We start from the raw sequence: 25,712 nt of genomic DNA, 5'->3' as shown, positions 1-25,712 counted from the left end.
AAAAAGGTGTTTGTGAGAGCTCTAGAACCTTCTTAGCATGAGGAGGCCCCAGATCGGCATAGGCACAGCTACTACCCTTGGCCAGTCCAGTGGTCCTCTGGGAAGAACCTAGTTTCTCATCAGCAGGATGAGAAAGGAAAAGGAACAGAGAGGCATCAGAGCAAGTGTGCTCACCCTCAAGCTCACAGAGAGATGGGGACAAGCAGCAGACATTTCTCAGGAGGCATCGCTCTGTAAGAATAGGAAAGATAGGCACTACTTCCTTACAAGCAAGTCCTTACTGCTTCCTGGACTCACAGAGAGGGCATGTGGAGGCTGAAGACACCTCTGTATGAAAGCCTGTTTGGAAATCTTGGTAGATGGAGGAAAATATGCTGGTGCCAGTCTCAGAAGTCAACAACCAACCCAAAGAGGGTAGCAGGAACAGCTGGGGAGAAGGCTGCTTTCTTAGCAACTATCTGCAGTCTACCCTTCTCTGCTATTGCCAAGACTACGCAAATGTACACACATCCCCACACACGTGCACACCATTCACGATAGTGAGGCTACGGGAGCACGGGGAACAAGACACAGACACAGAGAAGCATTCCAAACTCTATAGCATGAGTAAGACATCTATACACAGGATGTTGAAGACACAGGACAGGAGCTAGCACTGGGAAGTGAAAATAACACCAAGCTATAAACACTTTAAGGGAGCAACAATCACTAATAAATCCTTTCCAGATCACACCCCAAATCAAAGGAGAGTCTCAGCCTCCACCTGGTAGGAAGCAACAGCTCCTGTGACTTCCTGACCACTTAGACCAGAGAAGGAAAAGAGAAGAGACTGGGGAATTGAAGTACCAGCTGCCCGGGTACAGGTTGGTTGATCTTCCTTTCCGAAAGGCAAGGCCAGCTCTCCCAGAGGAAAGACAGAGATCACGGAGTGAAAGCTACTCAGGAGTTGGCACAGAGAAGAGAAGAGCTATCAGATACCTCCCTGCACTGCTTTTCAAGTTCTGCCCAGATAACAACCATGGGTCTGTCACAGGCTGGAATCTGGGAATGAGTAAGAATTAAGAGAGTTAAGGGCTGAGTTGTGTCCCCCACTCCAAATTCCGATGTGGAAGTTTAACCTCTAGTGCCTCAGAACATATCTATATTTGGGGATAGGGTTTTTAAACAGGTAATTAAAGAAGTAAAATCAAAATGAGGCCATTGGGGTGGGCCTGCATCCAATCTGACTGGTGACTTTTTTAAGAAGAGAAAATTCGGACGTAAACAGAGACCGTAGGGCCCATGTGCATAGTGGAGAAAAACCATGTGAAGAGGTAACCAGAGGGCAGCCATATGGAAGTCAAGGAGAGAGGTGTCAGAGGAAACCAACCCTGTCAGCACCTCGATCTTGGACTTGTAACCTGTAAAACTGGGAAAAAAATTAATTTCTGTTTTTTAAGCCTCCCAGCCTGCAGCACTGTGTTCTGTCAACCATGAGAAACTAATGAAGAAGGCAGTGTTACAAGGGGAAGTGAGGTGATGGTCAGGGGGAACCACACACAAACCCAAAGAAAGCCCTTGGTCACAGGTGTGTTAATTATTTCAAATACTTGGTGAAAGTGCCCAACTGACATCGATCAACTTAGGTAAACTGATTGAAATGCCTAAGAGTCATCTTTAAATCCTATAGTCTGAGTATTTTTAAAGCCTGGTCCCTTTAATTGAATTAAGTTGTTCACTTTAAGAATACCTACTACCAAATCTTGTGAAAAAAATAAAAAAAAAAAAAACACTTTGCATGTCCACAAATACTCCTCACCAAGCGGACTCATGATATCTTGAAGCAAACCAAAAGATTCTATTATCACACCTCATGTTAAGTTTTTTGGACCCAGAGAACATAATGGATGCTGTACAGGCAAGTAGGATGGTATGTGCTAAGCTCATTTTTGATTCCCTGATTCTTAATTGGAAGTTAAGGAAGGAATGAAAGGGCACATATGGAAACACAAATCTTCAGGATCATTTTGGGTCTTCAGAGACAACTGTCATCCGAAATGACAAATCTACCCAAATCCCATCTGCCATTTGAGTGCTCAAGCAAAGAATATAGAGCTCCAGGCAGCATCTCTAAGGCTGGGGTACAAGAGAGCCCTGAACTCCAAATTATGACCCATATAACAAAGCTACAGCAATAGATTAACATATATTAGGTATTAATTTTAGAAAAAAATATACAAAGGCTCACAGTGGACATGCAGACACTAGGACTGGCTGTCCAAATCAACACACCCAAAGGCTACACCGAACTCAATCAAAGAGTGATTTGATGATGGCCAGTTAAGGCCCCTCTCCTTCTGCCGAAGGTTTCCTTCCTTCCTTCCTCTGTCTGGAACCAGAGCTGGCTACACCAACCCAGTGCAGCTCACCCTAAGCCAATGGTTCAGCATAGCCACAGACACCGTGGTTAGCTGAGCTGTGGTAGCCAAATCACAGCAGATCACTGAGACCCATCAACTGTTGCCATCAGAAGAGGTGGAAAAAGGAATGTTCCCCATCCTGACCACCCCAAATCCTCACGGCCCCAACCTTACACAAAAGGACTCACGTCTGTGATTCTCGTTTCTGTGGTTAGGTGGGGACCGGGTCTCCTGGTCTTGGGCTTCATCCCCCTCCTCGCTGGCTAGGTGGGTGTGAGCATAATGATAACTGAGTCCTGGCCGGTTCTTGTAGCGCTTGCCGCAGACTAGAAAAGAAAAGAGAGGAAAGGTGGAGGTGCCCATGTCAGTAACTTCTCCTCGTCTCCAAGGCAGAGACCCCCCCAGCCATCCACCCCAGAGGCAGACTTCCCTTGAAAAGTGCCTCCCATCTCCAACACCCCTTCCTGCCCACGACAGGACCAGCACCACTATGACAACATGACCTGTGTAAAGAAAAGCCGGAAAAGGTGAGCACAGAGGTTAAGGGCTGTGTATGCACTCTACTGCCCCCTAGCTGTGAGAACCTGGCAAGTCACTTAACCACTCTGCCTCAGGGACTTCAGACAAACCGAATAATAGTACTTACCTTATTGGCCCCCACAAAAAGGATTAGAACTGTGCAGGGCAGATGGTGAGGGGGACTATCACCATAACTTTGAATACAAAGGGTACCAGGAGCTCATCCAGTCCAACATCTCAGGACACCAAAGAGGCACATGAGATCCAGCAACACTAAGTGACTTGCCTGGGACACACAGCAGTTGTGGCAGAGCCACCAGAATCCAGGTCTGCTGGATTCCTCTACAGTGCTCTTACCACTGCCCCATGGTTGACTCTGTATGAAGTAGGAAAGTTTCATATGGATATTTTTGATTCATCACCCAGTGTTTTGTCCCAGAAATACATGTTCTACTTCCACCATGAAAACCATTAAGCAAAGGCATCCTTGGCAGATATGCCAACCAAGAGCTTGTGATCTCAGCACCCCAGGCAACTTTGACACTTCAAATCTTGAAAGGTGTTCTCACAAGTACTACCACTCAGCTGAGACAACTTGACACAAAGGTAATATGGATATGGCTTCTTGGAGCCAAGAAGAAAGAGGGCAGCTCCATCAGCTGGCTGCTCGGGACCTGGGGAGCAGAAAGCTGGCTAAATGACCTAAGGCCAGACCATCACCCCACAGGTCCCCCACACTCAGCCCAAATCTCAGCTTCTGGGAGATGGGATTGCAGGTAGCAGAAGCCTCAGGTCTTCACAAAAATGATGTGATCCCAACTGTCCAGTCTTATCCTACCCCAACTCAGCAGAGAAAGTCAGACGGGTTCTGCAGGGGATCGAGGGTGGCGAGCTCCCTTCTACTGGTATTGACATTAATGGCATGTGCCAGTGAGCACAAATGCTTAAATCCAACATCAGACCTGGGTTCAAATTCCAGTTCCAGGTGCCCAGCTTCAATGGCCATGTGACCTCACCCTATGGAGAAGAGCTGCCACGCCACTTTACTCAATACCCTTACAACTTCTCATAGGGTGTCTTTTCCCACCAGATTCTTGTTTTGTTTTGAAAACAACCATTGGCCAAAATAGATAGCATCATCTCTTCTTTCCTGTACTTAGATGAACTATTTTATGTTAGCCTAATTCATTTTGAAATCACCAGGACAATATTTCTACATAGCAAATTCAAGCATTTCCTATTTTAAAGAAGTTAGATGTAATATTCTACCATTTAGAATATTGTAGGTAATTAAAATTACCTTTATTAAGTTTATTAAATTTAAGTAGGTCTCATTACCTTTATTTAAATTTATTAAATTTAAGTAGGTCTCATTCCTATTTTAAAATTTTATCATAGGAAAATTTTACCAACTGCCCTTTAAGCATCTCCTTTAGTTTACGGATATGGTGAATTATGTTGATTTCCTATTATTGAACCATTCTTGCATTCCTAAAATGCACTCCATTTGGTCAGAGGATATTATTCATTTGATATACTGCTGCATTCCATTTGCTATATTGCACCTGTACTAGGACTTGACATAGATCTATAATTTTTGGACTATTGTTATCAGGTTTCAGTTTTATGATTTACGTGTATGACGACGTCAACTTCCAAAAATAAACTGAAGAGTTTTGTTATGTGAAATTGGACAAGACATGTAAGGTTTCTGTGCCTTTTCTCTGAAAATGAGGGTAATAATACTTACCTTGAAGGATGGTTAAAAAGATTGTAAGTAGTATGTGTAAGGCACATACACAAGGTATCCAGCACATAACAGATACTCAATAAATGGTAAGTGAGGGGCAAGGGACATCAGTTTTGTTTGTCACTCTGAAAGAGGAACTTTGCATCTTGCTTCATACTACAGAATCTGGCAATTGGTTGGGCTTCCTTCAAAAGGTAAGATGAGTTGGTAACCTAGCAACTAAGTCAAATTCAAGCTCTCTCTCTCTCTCCCTCTCTCTCACACACACACACACACATAAATATTGCAAGACATAGAATAAGATGGTGCCATGTATCTCAGTTCCATGTGACTCAGGAAGTGTACCCAAAGAGGCCCCTGAGGTACACTCTGGGCCTGCTTGTGGCTTTTTCCATTTAACCTTTTAAATGATCTGAGGTCAATAAGCAGCAAAAGATGAGGCCATTGCATATAAACCCATTTAGTCACCAAGCATACTGCTGATGAGAAACACATGTCTCTTAAAGGTAGTAATATATACAGTATTTACACAAGGAGACTCAGCTGCCTCTGCAGATCTGCCCATTATAAACTCCATAGCATTTCATTTGTGCCATTTCTTATGCCAATCATCACTATTTTCCCTAGTCACAGAAACTCAAGGTCTTACTGGTCACTTGGCCTACCTAACCATCTATCCAGTTGTCTTTTCCCACTAACGCTCTAGAAACCTGTTTGGGGACAACTTCAGGATGGGCATCTCATCCTCAAAGCAGGCATCTCTCCTGGAAGGCCTTCCTTCCAGACAGTTTTGTATTGTTTTCATGTTGACATCAACAACTCCACTCATCTGTTGCCATGCACCTACTAAAAAGCCTATGTATTGAGTGGGTGATGAATGAAACAGAAACACCTTGTAGGAAAGGCAAGTAGCGGGGTGGAGGTGAGCTTGTAGTAACTGATCCATCCATCCACGTTAATCTCATACTAATGGCTCTTAAAACCTACAAAGTCAAACCCAAGCAAAAAATTCCCTCTATCTTCTTCCCCAACACCATAGGGAGCAATAATTTTTGGAGCAAATCCTTTTGCAAGAACAGAGATTCTCAAAGTGTAATCCCTAGACCAGTAGCATCAATATCACCTTGGAACTTGTTACAGAAGCAAATTCTCAGGCTCCACACAGACCTGCTGAATCAGAAGCCCTGAGGGTGGGACCTAGCCATGTGTGGCTTAAACCAGGGGATATGGGTGACTTTGATGTACCCCAAAGTTTGAGAAGACTGAATCTAAGTATGCCTGACTCCACCCACCCTGTATCCACCTGCCCTCCTGGTGGTGGGAAGGGTGGTTTAACAGGAGAAACAGTGGACTCAGCTTGAGACTTGTGATTGGTCATTAGAAGATCCAGAACCAGACAGAACAGGGAGGTCCTGGAAACCAGACTCCTTTATGAAAGTCCTCAGGACGGCGCTTCATCTTTGGCTGCCCTCTTGAACAATGTCATTTCCTCATCACTAGATGTTCAACAAAATGTTTATTAAACACCTAACATATGCCCAGGCCTGTGACACCAGAAGGACAAAGATAAACAAGCCCCAGATTCCTCCCTCAAGGAGTCACAGTCTCACTGAGGAAACTCACCAGTAAGCAAAGAAAGGGAAGGAGATGTGGCTGTAGGAGCAGGTGGGGCCAAGAGGAGACACAAGAGTAGCTGGCAGCAGATGGCTTGAGCTGGGAGATACAGTTTGCCAGAGAAGGAGGCCCTGAGCTGCGGTGTGTGAGGTGAGCAAGACTTCAGCAATGGACCAAGGAATCCAGGGCATGCCAGGCCTCAGAGCACATCTACCCAGCACCACAGTGGGGGCTTCAAGAAGTTCCAGAGAGATGGAGCAAAGGAAAGGTTGAGGCGGGTGTGAGGGAGGCTAACAAGAGAGAAAATGGGGGCCTGGGAGAATTATACCAAGAGAACCAACTTCATCAGACTCACATGTTAGAATACTGCATAAAATGACAGGGCAGAAGGCAAATTTGAAGGCTATTTTCATCACCTATGGGTGCAACAACAAGAACTGCTGAGTGGAGAGGAGTTAAAGAGAGAGGATCTGGTGGAAACGGGATGTGTGTGCGTGTGTGTAAGAAAGCTGGGAAGAGCCAGGAAAGACTAGCCTGGCCTCATCTGTCAGCAGGTCCTTCCTCCTTCCTGCCATCTGGCCTTTTAATTTCTTAAACAGTTTTCTCCCCATGCCAGAGCCTTCATACATGGTCTTCCCTCTACCTAGCATGTCTCCCATCCCCAGTTTGCCTAATGAACACCTAATCATCCTTTGGATCTAAGTTTCAAAATCCTTTCCCAGGGAAGACTTTACAATCAAAATCAGGACCTGGGTTTCTACTTTCCCAGGACTGATCCTTCAATACAGATCTCTTCCACCAACAGCAAGCAAGGCAGGCCCTGTGTGTCCACACACATTACATCCCCAGTGACCAGCTCAGGGCACAACTTATGACAGGTATTTGATGTCAGCTAAGGAAATCAAGGAAGATGCCCAGGTCCCTGATTTGGGTGACTGACTAGAAGGATGCAGGGGTTAAAAAAAACAGATTTGACAAAGGAAGTGAGTTCAGTCCAGTGTTGCCTTTAGTCTCCCAGAGTTTGAGAAAGAGATGTGGACTAGGGAGTTGGCAGGGTGGCACTGGAAGTTATGGGTATGGAAAGTTGAGTCAAGGAAGAGGGTGGTCATAGAGCAGAACGTGGAAGAAACCAGTATCTTAGACTACTGGACAAAGAGAAATGGATTCTTTTTGTGATTTGCTAAGAAAGACATAAAAGTGAGCAACATAAGCCAAAGGAGGAAGGTTTTGGACAACAACAACAATGGTGCTAGCAGTCACAGCTCTGCCCCCCAATTACTGAGTGGCCGCCATATGCCAGGATTCTTCCAAGTGTGTTAAGCAAACACCCAGCAACCTAAATCCCCATCTTAAAGACAAGTAGACTTGGTCCCAGAGACACAATGGTGTGAGATGTCTAAGAAGGACCAAGAGGGATGGGGACAAAGAGACCACTGCATGTTCCAACTAGGAGGTCGCCTCGATGAGATGGGTATCCATGACCTCATGGAGGACAAGACAAGACCACAGGGCTAGTACACTTATGGGAAAAAGGAAGTGCAATGGAGCCCAGAAATCGCTCCTGCCAGCCTGGCTATGGAAAAAGGAAAAGGGCAGCTGGTGGACGGAGGGACCCCTTGGGACAGGGGAGAGTGGGTAGTACTTGGGCTTTCCTGGGGTGGATCTGTGAATGTGTCATAAGGTGAAGGGAGGCAGCAGGAAGGAAGACAGTTTGAAAGGCAGGGTGAGAAAGGAGAGACTGGAGTTAATGGATCAGATGCTGACCCCAAAACAAAGTTTCTAACCCCAAGACTAGACCTTTGAATGGCTTCATTATAGGGTCAAGGGAGAGGACTGAGACTTCCACGATTTTTTTGGTTGAATTGCATCAGATCAGATTGCTACATGTTGATGTTTGTTTGTTTGTTTGGTACAACTGGGGTTTGAACTTAGGGCATGCTTACAGATGCTTTACTGCATGAACCACATCTCTAGTCCATTTTGCTCTGCTCTGGTTACTTTTGAGATGGGGGTCTCACAAAATATTTTCCAGGGTTGGTCTTGAACTGTGACCCTTTCAATCTCAGCCTCGCAAGCAGCTAGGATTACAGGCATGAGCCACTGGCACCCAACCCAGACTACTATGTCTTGATGGCGAGAAATGCTTTGAAAATCCTGCTTTGGCTGGCTTGGAAAAACTAGAAATGCCTGCACTGTTTCACCTCCTATATTTAACCCTATCATCCTTCACTCCAAACCCTGGAGGCCAGCTTCTGCTCCATGGGCATGTGACCTGGGCATTCAGACCTGCCTCCATCTTGAAATGGATGCCATCTTGAAATGCTTGATATGTATCAAGGGTCCCTGTTTGACATGAAGACCAGTGGAACAGAATAGAGGATCCAGATATGAAGCCACACAACTATAAGCAACTTATCTTTGACAAAGGAGCTAAAAATATACGATGGAGAAATAGCAGCCTCTTCAACAAAAACTGCTGGGAAAACTGGTTAGCAGTCTGCAAAAAACTGAAACTAGATCCATGTATATCACCCTATACCAAGATTAACTCAAAATGGATCAAGGATCTTAATATCAGACCACAAACTCTTAAGTTGATACAAGAAAGAGTAGGAAATACTCTGGAGTTAGTAGGTATAGGTAAGAACTTTCTCAATGAAACCCCAGCAGCACAGCAACTAAGAGATAGCATAGATAAATGGGACCTCATAAAACTAAAAAGCTTCTGTTCATCAAAAGAAATGGTCTCTAAACTGAAGAGAACACCCACAGAGTGGGAGAAAATATTTGCCAACTATACATCAGACAAAGGACTGATAACCAGAATATACAGGGAACTTAAAAAACTAAATTCTCCCAAAACTAATGAACCAATAAAGAAATGGGCAAGTGAACTAAACAGAACTTTCTCAAAAGAAGAAATTCAAATGGCCGGAAAACACATGAAAAAATGCTCACCATCTCTAGCAATAAAGGAAATGCAAATTAAAACCACACTAAGATTCCACCTCACCCCTGTTAGAATAGCCGTCATCAGCAACACCACCAACAACGGGTGTTGGCGAGGATGCGGGGAAAAAGGAACCCTCTTACACTGTTGGTGGGAATGTAGACTAGTACAACCACTCTGGAAAAAAATTTGGAGGCTACTTAAAAAGCTGGACATCGATCTACCATTTGATCCAGCAATACCACTCTTGGGGATATACCCAAAAGACTGTTACTCCAGAGGCACCTGCACATCCATGTTTATTGCGGCACTATTCACAATAGCCAAGTTATGGAAACAGCCAAGATGCCCCACCACTGACGAATGGATTAAGAAAATGTGGTATCTATACACAATGGAATTTTATGCAGCCATGAAGAAGAACGAAATGTTATCATTCGCTGGTAAATGGATGGAATTGGAGAACATCATTCTGAGTGAGGTTAGCCTGGCTCAAAAAACCAAAAATCGTATGTTCTCCCTCATATGTGGACATTAGATCAAGGGCAAACACAACAAGGGGATTGGACTTTGAGCACATGATAAAAGCGAGAGCACACAAGGGAGGGGTGAGGATAGGTAAGACACCTAAAAAACTAGCTAGCATTTGTTGCCCTTAACGCAGAGAAACTAAAGCAGATACCTTAAAGCAACTGAGGCCAATAGGAAAAGGGGAACAGGTACTAGAGAAAAGGTTAGATCAAAAAGAATTAACCTAGAAGGTAACACCCACGCACAGGAAATCAATGTGAGTCAATGCCCTGTATAGCTATCCTTATCTCAACCAGCAAAAACCCTTGTTCCTTCCTATTATTGCTTATACTCTCTCTACAACAAAATTAGAAATAAGGGCAAAATAGTTTCTGCTGGGTATTGGGGGGGGAGAGGGAGGGGGCGGAGTGGGTGGTAAGGGAGGGGGTGGGGGCAGGCGGGAGAAATGAACCAAGCCTTGTATGCACATATGAATAATAAAAGAAAAATGAAAAAAAAAAAAGGGTCCCTGTTTTCATTTTGCACTGGACCCCACAAATCATGTAGCTGGCCCTGGAAATCTGTTGTGGCTGGGAGTGTAGATCTGGTGGTAAGTTACTCCAACTGACAGCAGGAGAGCCACCAAGATAAACCCAAGAAGTCCCAAACAACCCTGAATTGGGAGTGGAATTCCCACGTTAAGTAACCTAAAATGGCGAGCCACTCAGCAATCATTACTCCAGTGTGACCAACTGTTCCGCCATGCTTCTGGCCAACCCCACCCTTGGAGAAGCAGGTTCTACAGTGGGTACATGGCCCCATCTAATGGGCTGGGTTCAAATTTGACTTTCCCGCTGACTACCTATGTATCTCTGTGTCTACATGTCCTCTCTGGAATACAGGGCTTATTGTATTCAGCCTACTGATCGTAGTGAGAATGCCATGAGAGAATGATTTAAAACAGGACTCAGCTCACGGTAAGTCTCAGCCATCGTCAGCTGTCATCATCACCACTGCCATCAAAGGTGCTCAGCAAAGAAAATAAACCCCAAAGCGGGGTTATCTAGTCATTTCCCCTCTGAAGTCTGGGGTGGTAGTGTAGCAAGGAAAAAAAAGGTGGGTAAAAAGCATTCTGAAAATAAAGTATTGGAGCCATCTGCTATCCCTTTATCATGTCAGCAGTCTCACTCTGGAAATATCTGTCATGCGGAATCAGACTGAGCCCCAAGACTGCTGAAGCATGCAGAGAAAGCCAGGCCCCCATGTTCCCCACTCCAAACTCCTTCCCCAGGGCACAATCCTTTGCATCACACACCTCTGAAGCCATCACTCCTGGGACCAGTCAGCACTGCCTGTGCACAGCCTAAGCTCCTTTCTTTCACCTTGGCAGGCGAGCACCTGGATTTTGTGTTCCTGGCACGGTGCGCATGGAGAGCAGTGGCTGTGACAATAAGGGAGGTCCAGCTTGCCTCCCTCTCTCTCTGTCCCCCGGGGCGGATCCATCTGTCAAGCTACAGAAATAGCATTTGCCCACATCCCTATCCAGAGCTGGCTTCTCCACTCAAGACCTCCTGGCTGGAGTTCCGCATGCCTGCAATATTGCCCCAGAATATTTCCAGCACGCCCCTGCCCGCCTAGTCCTACCCCATGCACCCCTTGTCTGGGGCAAGGTGGGGAGCAGGCAGAGGAGGAGGGGGCCTCGGGCAGTTTGTGTGAACAAAGCCTGCTGCACAGACAGCAGAATCCTTCCTGCCGGGGAGAAGCGGCCGCCTTCCCTACTGATAACTTAATGACTCTGGTACATTTTCATCAGCCCAACTTGGAGGACACAGTGGGTATCTGCGCCAGTGGTTCCCAGAGACTGAAAGCTGCGACTGAAAGCAATTACAGATGAGCGTCCAAGAGACAAAGCCTGGGCCTGGGGAGCCACCAGCCGCATCTCATTCCCTGCTTTGCCCGTGGCACTGACATGCAAACCTGAGGACACCACCCCCTTCTCTCTGCAGCTTGACTCCCTCAACTGTGACACAGATCAGCAGGCAGCACACCCTCAGACAATCAGGCAGACCTTCATCCCACACACAGTCTCACCACAGCTAATGAAGCATGGACCTCATTTTACAGATGGGGAAACTGAGTCTAAGAAAGTTTAAGCAACTCCCTAAATAGCAGAGCCAAGACTTAAATCCAGGTCTGTTCACCTTTGAAGCATATGACTGAAAGATTGTCACCCCTGTCCCCCACCTATCCCCAGTGCCTAGGGTGCCCTCCAATGCTTCTGGTAGAGTTCGGCCAGAAGGAGGCAGTGGCAAAACAGAGTGAGAAGACAGACAAAGTGGGGTTTGCATCCTGCCCGTGCTGGGCCCTATGCAGAGGCTCCCAACTCTGAGGCTCTGACCCTCCCTGGCTTTGTGAACCACATATCCTTGCCTTTCTCCTTGAAACTGGGGTGAGGAGGGCTTCCCACTCCCCTTTTACTTGGAGTGAGCCTCTGTAATCATCCTGTCATCAAATTCTCCTCCACTCAGCCCCTCTGAATGGAATCCACGTCCTGCAGGGCCTGACAGATTCCATTTTTATGGGGACAATCACACCCTACCAGGCTGCTTCATAGAAGTTTGGAGGATCCTACACCTTCCCGACATCCCTTCTCCTCCTGCAGAACTATCTGGGAGTGGACGAAAGCCTACAGTTAGTTTCTCCAAGGGGGGATGAGGGGACAGCTCAAAGTAGGAAATGTCCTGTAACTCTCAGAAACAAACTCAGACTGGGACAAAAACCAGGAAAGACCTCAAAAGCCACCAGGTCAGACTGTGTGCCCAGGGCTCATCAATCCCTAGAATCATTTAAATGGCCAGGCTTTTCTCAAGAGCCAACAGTGTGGCTCCACAGAACTCAAAGTGAGAGAAGTCAAGGTTTCATGATTCATCCAGGTCCTGCAATGCTTCTGCTGCCCCTGTGTAGGTGATGAGATGCCCCTTGTGGGCAAGTTCAGGGCTCTGTCCTTGAAGCCCAGACACCAACCCAGTGAGTGAAGACCTGAGCTCTGATATTAAAATGTCATGCACCCTTACACAAATTGCATGTCTTCCTGGCCTTGGTTTCCCCATCTGTAAAATATGGCGGTTGCTCAGATGATCTGTAAGACATTTCCATTCTAGCACCTCATGGCTCTGTTCTCTCTACGTCTTGGAAGGCCTATGAACCTCCAGAACCTATTATTCCCTCAACTATGACAGAAAACTGATACAGGCTCCCAGCCCATCTCCCCACCCACCAAGCAAGGTCTGCAGCTGCCTTCCTATGCTGTCATTTCTTCTTTTAGGCTACCCTTGATTCTTATTTTAAACTGAATTCTTCTGGATAGAAACAGAGGGGCTGGACTGGGGGAGCGCTAGGGTATAACATCCGGATTTTTTTGATCACATTCCTTGAGGCTGGCACTAACCCTTATCTTAGGAGTGAGCCAGACCCAGTATCTCTCAAGCTCCAGGGGACCTGTAAGTCCCGTCTTCATCAAAGGAGGGCATTCTGCTTATTTTAGGAACTTATTCTACATGAATGTAGCTCCCAGTTCATAACAGGAAGAACAGAGATACGCAACAGCCTTTCATTTCAAAGTACTATAGGACTTGATTCTGGATCCCCAGCAGAGAAATGCAGGAAGCCCCAACGCATTCAATATGTTAGTGGGACTCTTACCCACCCTCCTAAGAGGCAGAGGAACAGAGTACTAGCAAACTCCTGGGTCACCCTTCCTGGGTCAGCAAATATGCTATGTGACCTTGGGCAAGTGTCATCTCTCTAAGCCTCAAGTCTCTTTGTCTGTAAAATGGAGATAGTCACAGTCCATACATCACATGGGCACTGAGAGAAGTGAGGTGATTCTGGTGGAGTGCATGGTATGGTGCCTGGCATACAGTCTGTGTGCGGCAAATGCTAGCTATTTTGCTAATTCCGTTTTTTTTCAGGCCATTTTCCCAGACCCTGAAAACTCCAACAGCTAGTGCACAGAATGCCAACAGGGGCTCTGCTGAGGTGTTAAATAAGTGCCTTTTTTGATTTGGTATAAAGACAATAAATATTTATTGAGAGTGTCTATGAACCAGGCAGTGAGCTAACTGCTTTTATAAAGTCTCATTTACCCTCTTAGAAACCCTTAAAGGTTCATACTATTGTCCTCACTTGACAGAGAAACCAAGGCTTAGAGAGGTTTTGTGATATGCTCAAAGTCATGACTAGGAAGCAACACAACAAAGATTTGAATCCTGGGCTCCGGATCCCAGAACCATCTTCTTCCAACCATCATCCCTTTTAAGGAAGTGTCTTTGACTCCTCATTCTAGTGAGTTCTATGTTAGCAAGTCTTTAATTACTTGAAAGAGTAAAATAGAATTCTTTTTCTCTCTTACAATGAAAATAATTTGAATGATACATCATCAACATTTTGGAGGATGGTAACCAGAAAAAAGACAAAAACTAGACTCAAATGTCATCAGGCATGGCAGACCCACCATTTGGGAATTTTGTCTGTCCTCTCTCTCAAGATCTCTATGTACCTGCCAGACCTGGGTGACTGGCAGAAATATGGCTTTATTTGTGAGTCCCAAGTCATCTAATAAGACTCATCACCCTCACTGACGTAGCCCCGGCCACCCATATAAGGGTAATAGCCTCAGTCCATAGACCTCCCTGACATATCCACAAACTTACATGTCAAAGTTTCATCACTGCCTCAAATTACCAGTCAAGCCTCCCTTCATGTCTCAACGACCCAAATCCAAGATGGCAGGTGCCATGGTTGCCATCCCCTCTTTCCTCTCTCTTGGCCCCTGCTTCCTGTCTGCCACCTGCCAGGTTCTGTGAACTTTTCTTTCCTAAGGCCTTTCTTGTTTGCCTTGTCCATTCTGTTCCTGCTGTCACCATCATCCTGACTTCTCATCTTCTCCTGGCTGACAGGAAAGGCTCCTCTCAGACATTAGGCTTCAGGCTCTCTCCCTTGACCACCAAATCCTACAGATTAACCTTTCCAGACCTGTCTCTGGGGTTGACACTCTTCACCACCAACTACGAAGCCACCCTCTGAACAACTCAGCCTAGCGTCCTGGCAATCCCCGTCCTATTCCAGACACGCTGCCCCACCCCCACCCCAGTCTTGCTACCCAAAGACACAGCTTTGGCCAAGGTAGTCTGACTATCCCTACTTTTGGCATGGATACCCCATGTTCCCTTCTCCAGCCATTCATCAACGGATCTGGAGCCGCTAGAGCTGGGGTGCCAGTGGCCTATGATGTAATCCCTGCCTTCAGAAGGCTCACAGTCTAGCCTGACAAGACAGACAAGTAGACAAACTGTTACTGCACAGTATGAGGGAGTCTAGTGGAGGTATTCACATGGTACCCATAGAGTCTAGAAAGAGGTGAGTGACTGTGACTGTAGGGGATAAGGGGAGGGAAGGAGATACCTAGGACCAAATCCCAGCTCTGCCATTTATTCACTATATGACCCTAGGAAAGTGAGTTAACCCCTCTTTTCCTAGTCTCCTTATCTGTAAGATGGAGCTGACCAAAGCATGGTGCTTCTGTGAGGGAGAAACAGCTCATACAGATGAGGCCCACAGACCATTCCAAGCCCATTACCTATAGCTCCATTCCCACCCCCACACCGCTGCATCACTGAGCAGTTGAATCTGCTAGCTGAGGTCTTCCTGGCATTGAAGGAAGCATCCTATGACCCAGAGGTCACCCTGGTCACTCCTCCCCTGTCCCTACAGCACTCACTGTGTGACCAATGAAATGCCTCCTTGTGTGACATCTGCCTCATCTTTCCAAGAACATCAGAGAAAAATAAGGCAATGGTAAAGTGGGAGAAACATTCCTTAAGCAGGAACCATGTGCAAACCTTCCTGTAGACATTATCACAGTCCGCTTTCCCCACTAGGGGCTGTCCCCACACCATGCCCAAGGAAACAAACTCCCAGCAGCAAAGGATCATCTCAGTCTCAGATAACAAGCAGCACAGTCACAGTGTGACATCTACCACCTCACTCCGCAGTCAGTTGCATCACCTCCTTCCTCAGTTCTCTCACCACACTCCCCCACCAGGACTAGTGCCCACCAGGACTGGCACTAGTCTCTTTGCTTCAAGCAGATAATAAAATATTATGCAAAGAAATAGCTGCAATGTTGTGATTTAATAGTGAATAAATTTTAAACTGTCTAAACATTTAATGAGCACAGCATGGACTGCACACATTGGGACACAGCCACAAATTGTGCCATGTCCACATCAGGAAATATTATGTAGTCCTAAAAAATGATGCCATAGAAATGGAATTATCGACACGGAAAGATATTCCCCACATACTGTTGGGTGGGAAAGCGCGGGGGAAGGGGTGAACGGACCCCGGCAAGTATACAGAAAGCACAATGTGAGCTGCTAAATGTTAATCTTTGAAGATTAAGATTATGGATCATTGTTTCCCAGGTTTCCCTCTTTCCCTTTTTGTGTAGTTGCTGCTTCTTCTGTATAAACAAACGCTACTTCCACGGGAAAAATAGTTATTTCTCAAAAATAAAAAGAACTTTTACAAATGTTAATACAAACACCTTCCCTAGTATGGGTCATCCATACCTTAGTAGCAATTGTCACAAAGCTGGCATCAAATAACAACTAGTGAGAACAAGGTCCTGACAGATGAGAAAGTGCAGAGGGCGCAGATCACAGCCAGGAGAGGCTGGCTTTGGTGGCAGGATCAGAGGGGAATGGGCAAGAGGAGAGTGTTGAGCACAGGGTGGTTAAGGACAGGAAGCAGAAGCAAAGGAAGCTGAGGTAGGAAGGTGCAAGGGTGTAGAGCAGAAAGAAACCAGAGTCCCTCCCAGCCCTGCTGCTGGCCACCCCAGCAGAGACATGTGACCAGTGTCCAGGATGCAATGGCATTTGCATATTTAAAGGGCCCAGGCTGCTGAAACAAATGTACTCTCTCCAGGAACCAATCCCATGCCACTAGCCCTGCTCCACAAATCAAGTTTCGGGGGCACAAGCCTTCCCCAGCCCTCCCCCACATCGCTCCATCCAAGGACCTGCAAGACAACAGCGGAGACAGCTGAGTGATGGGCCCGGCTTCCCTTCAGTGACAAGGGCAGTGAGCCTGAAGGCCGCTTTATTGGCTTTTCCTCCGCGGTTTGAAGCAGAGCACATGAGCCTTACAGAATGTGGGTCTTCATGCCCTCCAAAACATTTTAATAAGATTGTGATAGTTGTCCGATTCTCCCTGTTGCTCGGGTCTGGGTGAAACCAGAGTCATTTGAAAGGGGCCGAGTGATGTCAAGTGGATTTCCTGGGACTGCTGTGGGATCGGGGTGTGGCTGCCGCATCTGTCAATCACCCATCACACAGCTCCTTAGGCCCATGGTACAGTGTCTGTGATGTCCCCCAATCCCCTCTTTTTTCCTGTCCTTGAGACAGCTGGTTCTCCTGGGTGAAGAGTCTCATTGTGAATGGTTGCCTGGGAGGAAAGGAGCCTGCAGTACGGGGAACAGGTGCTGATCAGGGAGGACTAGAGCCCCCCAGAGACCAGCTGCCCTGTCGTAGACAAATGAGGAAGCAGTACCTTTGCCACTGAGAGCAGAACCAAGACGAGACAACCACTGGACTCTGATTTAGCCTGAAACCCTTCTCCCTCCAGCACACCTCCACCAGGAAGCAAGATTTCAGAGCAGGAAGCAACTCAGACCTGACTCTGACATTGCTCCACTGGATGCAGCGACACCCCCACTGGGGTTTTAGAAGGAAAACCACTTGTGTGTAGTCACAGTTTCCATCACAGGCAAGGTGTTGGAGACCCAAGATCCCACTGATGGGAAGTCAGAGCTGAGGGGACCCCTCCTGACATGTGAACACCGGATGTGACTCAGAGGTGAGTCAGGTTCCAAGGAGGACCTCAGTCACATTTGCCTGCCTTTTGTCACTAATCCAACCTAAGGCCCTACTGTGGGGTGGGAGCAGTGATTTTAATAGATTTAAATCAAAGAGGCTGGAAATCATAGAATCCATTCCACTCCACTTCAGTTATTAATTACTATCTGACTCCAGTAGCCAATGTGACACCTAGAAGTCATCCGTCAATAGTGGACAGATCTTCATGTCATAAATACATGTAAAATGTTAGACGCAGTGCTCTGCGCGGGCTGCCATTACCAGGAATTGTCACTGTGATTCAGAAAAAAGCTGAGAAAAAAAACTTCTCAAGTCACATTCACTGTGCCCAGCAAAAGCACAGGTGCTTCCTTTGCTCCTCCGAGTGGCTAACACTTAGAGACAGAATGTTCTCCGAGCAGCACCATCTTCTTTTCCATCATGTTCCTTGAGCAAAGAAAGTGAAAAAGTGGTCTCTCATCAGGAGTCTGCCCCGTGATGCTCACAGAACAATTCAGGGCTGGGAGCAGTTAGCAAAAGGAAAGAAAAACTCTTGAAATGACTGCAAAAGCACCCCAGGAGCCCCAAATCACGTGCCTGTGCTGCAATCATTCCACCTATAAAATGGGCTAGTGATCCTGTGAGGACTGAAAGCTACTAAGTAAATTAAAATCAAGCACCGCATTACTGAGTTTGACACAAGGCTCCTGAGTTTTATCACTGTAGAAAAGGATAGCAAGAAAAGATTCTACAGAGGCCGACAGCAATGCAAGCCAGTGCCATCTGCCTGGAGAATCCTGGGGCCTCAAGAACTTCCAGGCAAGCCGGGTACAGGGGCTCACATCTATAACCCTATAACCCCTGCTACCCGGAAGGCAGAGACCTGAAGGATCGTAGTCCAAGGCAAAAAAAGGCTGGAACAACATGGCTCAAGTGTTCACCTAGCCAAAAAAAAAAAAAAAAAAAACAAACTTCCAAGCAAAAAGAGCAGGGAACAATAAAAAAGGCTAAGCAGTCAGAAGCCAGAAGCCTTCAAGTTTGAATGAAGAGGACCAGTCATTCTCAAACACCAGCATAGGTAAGAGTGCCATGAGGCCAGACATGGTGGTGCACATCTATAATCTCAGCTACTTGGGAGGTGGAGGCCAGGACAAAAGCACAAGATCCTATTTGAAAAACAAACTAAAAGCAAAAGGACTGGGGTGTGGCTCAAGTGGTAGAGTGCTTACCTAGCAAGTGCAAGGCCCTGGGTTCAATCCCCAGTACTGCCAAAATATAAAAATTAAAAAAAAAAAAAAAAATGCCAGAGGGCTCAGAAGATTCAGGCCCCAGGCCTACTCCCTGTGATCCCGATGCAGGAGGCCTGGTGTGAGGCCCTAGGATCTGCATTTTAATAAGTATTAGGTTATGCCTATGAAAGTGGTCCAGGTCCCATTTTGACAAACACCAATAGTCTTTCCCAAAATCCCATGCAACTGCTTTATTTGTGGGCAATGAATACTTTTCCGTAGGCAAGAGACCATGAAGAATGAAACAGAACTTTATTCTTTAAGCCGAGTAAACTTTCAAAATAATTAAGAGACACTGGTTACTTGCTGGAAAATGAAGCATTCACATATACACCATAGACTACGTAAAAAATAAGTTACATTCAGATGATTTAATATTTCTGAGATGGAATAAATTCAATAGCTGAGTGAAAGGCAGGAAGCAAGCTATCATCACCTGAAACCATCAGCTAAGATGATATTTTCAACACCCATCATGAAAGGGAAGCTTGGACCACAACAGGACAACCATATGCAGAAACACAAACCAGGAAGGGTTAAACCCAATCGCATCTGAAAAATAGCAATTACCACTCCCTATAAACCCGGAGAGAGGTGTTGGGGTCCAAGGTGACCTAATGTTTTCATAAATAACTCAAAAGATGGAGTGAGAATTATGCAAATCAAACCACAGATGATACCAAAATGGCAGGGATTGCAAATCTGTGGAGAATGAAATTTAACTACTGGGCACTGTTTTTACATTTGCCTTTATTGAATCTTGTATATTGAAGTCACACATTATTATATCTGTTTATTGAGACTCCATAGGGCCAAATGCACAGTGATTTATGGAAGGCCAGGTAATCAAATACAGAAGTAGAGAAGAACACCACCTGGAGAGACCCTGGCATGGGGCAGATGAGCACTGACTGCTCAGGGCAGTAGGGTACTCTCTACAGGTGTGGGTTGTGCTAAGAGCTGTATACAAAACAAACTAAGAAAAGCATCTGTCGTTTTTGAGCTACTTAGCCTCGCTGCTACTTGCAATGGAGTGCTATGCTTAGATGTAGACCCTGAAGGGAATTGGAACAGGATGGCACAGAGATAACAGATGAGACCCTGGGTCCACCAAGTCTACAAGGGATGTTAGACAATAATGCTGAATGTGTCTATTTGTTGGGCACAGATGCACAAAAGACAAGGGGACCTGTCAGAGAGGACACTTCCAGCTCCTATTAGGGAGAAGCAATCATTTCAACGCACAGCTGGAATCATGGGAAAAGGGCAGCTCATGGTAAAATCATCCCTGGGGACATTCAAGAAGGGCGACCAGACACCTCTCTACTTAGGATGTGTTAGAGATTATTAAAAGCATTCTTTGCCTAGTTCAGGGGTGGGGGGTGGGATGGGCTCATGACCTCTCCAAAGGTCATTTCTATCCCAAGGGATCACATGTCTGAAGGGCACCAGATAAAAATAAAGTCTATTAATCACTGAGCTGCCACACAATGTCCTAAGAGAGCCAGAATGGAGAAGGGCAACTACAGTGGACCTTGCTCTGCCGAGTGAGGCAGCACATGTGCAAGCAGAGCCAAGAAAGCAGCTGCAAGACTTCCAGAAAGTCAATGTCAGCCTCCCAAGTCCTACAGGGTAAACAGAGAAGGAAGATAGCTTGTGGGGAGGGGATCAGGAAACAGCAAAGGGCACTAAGAGCCCCCAACGAAGCTTTAGAGGAGAGGGCTCAGTGCAAGCCTTTGTGCAGGAAGAGGAGAGCCAGGCAGGAGCTTGCCCACCAAGGACGCTTCATAGCAACAACACAGAGGCAGGTGTCAAGAGACAAAGGCGGGAAGAGGAGAGTGGAGAGGTGAGTAAGGCAAGAGCGAAGGGGACATGGGGTATGTCTGGGAATATATGGGACTATTACTGGCTGGAATCCAATGAAAGATACAGAGATAGAGTGCAAAGTTAATCTCACTATCTATGACAGCAGAAAATCACGTAATGAAAATACAGCTTCTTAAAGGGGGGCTAGAATGACAACACCCTGTCCCAAAGCAGCTGTTGGCATTCTTGATGGACAGGCTGCTCCAACCAGACACAGCTGGAAAACCTGTTCAGTGGGGGCTGAACAGCCCACAACCGGTCTCCCAAGCACTAGCTTGCTAGAACAAAGCTGAATCCAATCCAGAAGCAAGACCCAGGCCAAATTAGGCATCTCCTGGCTTTGCCAAGAGGCAGCAACCTCCCCATGCCCTGTTCTCTCCTCATCCTGGAACACAGTCACTTGAGGTTAGTGAGGTTACCTGCAGATGTCTTCTCAGGAATGTCATCTGCATGGTGTATTAAGCAGCCAAATGGGGTCATGGAGTTTGAGTTCTTCTGCAAAATGTTCACCAACCAGCTGTCACCCCACCGGGCACAGAACATTTTGAAATCAAAAGATGCCAGTGATGAGAGAGGGGAAAGGTGCTCCCCCATAGTACTCCCTGTGCCCACTCTCCCCTGACTCCCTGCCATCACAGAGATCATAAACCCTGGCAAGACGGATGGTGTCCAGAGAGACTCCCATGCCAGGTCCTGCCTCAGTTATTTTGCGGCCATTCTCATGACAGCCCCTTGCCACTCCTGTAGCAAGGCTCTGCCACCTCAGAGGACAAGACGGGGAAGATAATCAGGAGTGTGGTTTGAGGGACACCCACAGCATGAAATAAGCAGAGGGTGCCTGCTACGATGAGAAGACAGCTATGACAAGGACTTTGAACACACAGCCCCATGCCCCGGAAAGTGAGAAGAGACAAAACTGCTGTCTCCAGCTGACTTCAAGCTGAAAGCCTCTACTCCTCTCCCTCAGATCCCCCCGGCTCTGTCTGCAGACCCTAACCCAGGAGCCAGGCTGTTGCTTGTCCAAAACATGTTTCTGAAGCAAGCAAGAAAGGCTGGAGATGGATGGAAGGCCATTTGTTAAAGAAAATCAGCGCCATACAGAGATTCATAACTTGCCCTACTAGGACAGGAGAGAGAGAGAAAGGAAATTAAAGGGAAACAAATAGAAAGCCACAAGAGCCAAGTACCTTTGTCAGAAGGTTTTGAGTTATGCTTTTGTTCGTAAGTCTCTGAAATCAAGAAAGAAATAGGGGATGAATCTTAAAAGAGATGGAGAGAGTGAAGGATAGAGAGCCCAAGGAAGGCCACAAAGAAGGCAACTATCATCCAAAAGATCACAGCATCAAGGCAAGAGGCCCCCGACAGACATGGCGCTCACGCACAGACGCCCAGTCTGATCGGCAGCAAGAGGAGTGGGTGACCGTAGTGGAGGTGCACAAAAACAAGTCTGGGGAGGTCCAAGAGTTGGTGGGCAGGCAACCAAGGAAGCACAGGCATGGGAGGGGCCAGGAGCAGGGGCAGAGGAGGCTGTACTTACTGTCACAGACGTAGGGTTTGTCATGGTCTTCCTGAGAGGCGGCGTCGTGCCTCCTCCTGCCTCCTGCAGAACCACGAGCCTGGAGAAACATAAGGGTATAGGGCATTTGTTACTATGATACTCGGCTTCTGAGCACGCACTCTGTGAGGCCCTGAGAGGGTCGCCTGTGTCTCCTCACGCCATCTTCATCACAGCTTTTGGACCAACACCAACTTCATAGCCAAGGAAACAGAGGCCCAGAAAGGTTAGGAAACTTGCCCCAAATCACACAGCTACTCACCCGGACCATCTCATTAAGTCTTCACAACTGCTCCAAGATAAAAGTACCACTATGCTCCCCGTTTTACAGATGGGGGACTGAAGCAACAGAGAGATGAAGTAATTTACCCAAGGGTGATGGCCAATAGAGGAAGAGCTCCCTCTGCGACACGGTGCAGCAGACACAGAGATGGTACAAGTGCAGAATCAGAACATGAACACAGGACGGTCTGACTTCTAAAAAAGCCCAAGTTATGCTTTGAATATGAAATGTCCCCCAGGGCTCATGTGTCGAAGGCTTGACGCCCAGCGGTGGGGAGAGGGGTACTATTTTGGGAGGTGGTGGAAACTTTTGGGAGTTGGGGACTGCCAGGAGGAAGTAGGCCACTGGAAGGGGGTGGGGAGGCAAATGCCTTTGAAAGTTATATCTTCTCCCTGTCCCCTTCCTCCTGCCCCTCCCTGCTTCCTGACCACCATGAGCTGAACCCCGTTGTTCTAACACACTCTAGCTATCATGATGCTACCTTACCACAGGCCCACAGCAATGGAGCAAGCCGACCACAGACTGAAATCTCTGAAACTGTGAGCCAAAATAAATCCTCCTTTAAGTCAGATATTTTGCCACACTGACAAAAAGTCTAACACAGCATACCTCCACTAATCAGCTTGTGAATGAACTGGGATCAAGCCCTAAAGGGCAGGAAGTACAATTTCAGTTGTCACCCCAGGCTCCTGTGCCCATAATGCCCACACTACAAGGGTCCCACGAGCCAGCCAGGCCTAGCATCCAGGGCCAAGGCAAAACCACAGGCACAAGGGAGCCCCGCTTCCCCCTCCATGCTTGGAATTCTCAGTAGGGGTGGGCTTCAACTGAGGCTTTTCTGTGTGGTTGGCCTTGGACTTCCAGCCAGTGACTACAGCCTTAACTCTGATGATGTCCTAAGGCTGGACTCCATACCCCCACCCTGTGAGCATCTCCCATGAAGGGCCAGCTAACTTGCAGGGACGGAAGGATGTACTCACCTTCAGAAATAATGGAGACCAGCCCCTACGGCTGCTGGCAGCTCTGCCCCCCAGGACAGTGGCTACAGGAAGGCAACAAGGTTTATTTTTAAACCTGTGTTAGTCCCACACTGTCACGTGTGTGGCACCCTACCTCCTCTGGGTCATTCTTTGGTGATGAGTACCAGTCAACTCCCAGCCAAAGAAAGGGCCAGCTAAGGTCTTTGGGGACAGAAGAAGAGCCAACAGCCTGGGTAGAGGGAAAATGGGGCTGTTCTAGGACCTGGCCTGGGATTCACGAGTGCGTGTGCACACACACACACACAAGTGCATAAACCCCACCGAGGAATATCCTAGATTTGCAGTACTCTCCCACAATCTCAAAACACACACTCTTCACAACCAACCCCACTTGCCAAGCTACTGCCTCTGCCACCTCCTCAGCTTGTCTCTCTCTAAAACAAATGACAAAATTCCATCCCCTCCTGTCCCTATCTCCCACACATTGACAGCCAGCAGTCTTCCTCCCAGAGCTGACCAAGAGCGACCCATGGGCACTGGCCATCACCCCAGGGCGCTGACAGGCGTTGGGTCTGTGATGCCAAAAGTGCTCACCCTTCCTGTCCTGCCCCCCCCCACACACGTCGCCACAGTGAAGCCAGGGACAGTTTGATGTGTGCAGCCCACGGCCCTGTCACAGCTACTTCTGAGCAAGTGAAAGCAAGTCAAGCAGAATGACAAGGCCACCGCAGATGTGGGAGGGGCTGTGGGAGACCAGCAACAGCTCAAGGGAGAAGAGGAAGAGCTGGGTAGAGCTGAAGCGCCAAGCTTTGGGGGCACTGCCAGGGGGAAGAGGCGGCCCCACAGAAAGCCAAGCTTGCATTCCCCTGCTGTAAGGCTGACCAGTTGGAGTACATGATCCCACACTCCCTGTGCCTCAGTTTCCCCAACTGCAAACAGCAATCATGGCCTCATCCAAAAGGCCCTCCCTGCCCAGTGGATGTCCACTCATACTGTCTTTTTTTTTTTGTTCTCTTTCCTCTACCCTACTTTGTTTCATCACAATGCTGGCACCAAATTATATATGTGTTGGTTTACTTGTGGATTTTCAAACCCATGTGAGGTGGAGATTCATCGATTTAAGTCACCACTATTCTTGGAATCAGGCACAGAGCCAGCCCCACAAGCAACCCTTAACTGATTGCCAAAGAAATGAATCAATCCATCAGGCAGGCAGTGAGGGGATCATTTTTGGTGTTCTTCATTCTTTGTATCCAAATGCAATTATCTCTCCCCTAAAAGGCCATAACAGGTTTTGCAATTCCTTTCTATGCCGGAGCTCAGCTGATCCTGAACTGCTCAGGGAACTGACCAGCCAGTGTCCTACCTTGACCCTGCCAGCCCAACCTACCCTGAATGACTGCCTAGCCACTGAGACAACTGGAGCCTGGGGCCATTCCTTCATTCACACATTCTTTCATTGCCACCCACAACCCTCTTCCACATCCCAGGCTCAGGCTATGTCCATGTCTTTGGTTTTGGTTTTGTTTTGTGGCACTGGGGCTTAAACTCAGGGCCCGACGCTTGCTAGGCAGGTGCTCTACCACTTTAGCCACTCCGGGCCACATCTTTGTTTTTATTGACCAGTGTCATGGCCAGCCTCTCCACTGTCCATCCACATCCAATCTCTTCTCCAACCCTGCTAATCATTCCACCCTTCCTAAAATCATCCTCTTGCCACAATGGTAAGTGAAAACATCATTGCTTTAAAGTCTGACAGACATGCATTTAAACTCTAGTCGTATTAGTTTTTTGTCACTATAGGAAAACAACTGTGGTGGGTGTTTTATAAGAAAAAAAAGTTCATTTCATCTCATGGTTCTAGAAGTGCAAGGCCTAAGGGCTTTATCTGGTGATGGCATTCTTGCTGCCAAAATCCCCAGGCAGCAGAGAGCATCATGACATGAGACGGAGATGTATACGTCTCTCCTTTTTTTCTTTTTTGAACTCAGGGCTTCGTGCTTGCAAAGCAGAAGCTCTACTGCTTGAGCCACATCCATTTTTCTCTGGTTATTTTGGAAATGCGGTCTCATGAACTATAT

At 47.0% G+C, this 25,712-nt stretch overlaps 1 protein-coding gene across 4 annotated transcripts in view; it reads right to left on the bottom strand.

The window, feature by feature from the left end:
* Dpf3 (double PHD fingers 3) overlaps positions 1–25,712 on the bottom strand; it is a 258,438-nt gene that overhangs the window by 71,328 nt on the left and 161,398 nt on the right. For all 4 annotated transcript variants that reach the window (XR_012446106.1, XR_012446105.1, XM_074067621.1 and 1 more), the window contains exons 6-7: positions 22,351–22,429; positions 2,588–2,725 (exon numbers count right to left, since the gene is read on the bottom strand). Coding sequence is in view for 2 of the 4 variants with exons in the window: in XM_074067621.1 (XP_073923722.1) it covers positions 2,588–2,725; positions 22,351–22,429 (217 nt within the window). In the remaining 2 variants the exon portion in view is untranslated. The remainder of the gene's footprint in view (positions 1–2,587; positions 2,726–22,350; positions 22,430–25,712) is intronic.

The sequence above is a fragment of the Castor canadensis genome, chromosome 3 (assembly GCF_047511655.1).
Source record: "Castor canadensis chromosome 3, mCasCan1.hap1v2, whole genome shotgun sequence".
Taxonomy (NCBI): Eukaryota; Metazoa; Chordata; class Mammalia; order Rodentia; family Castoridae; genus Castor; species Castor canadensis.
This window is presented reverse-complemented; position numbering and strand designations above follow the sequence as displayed.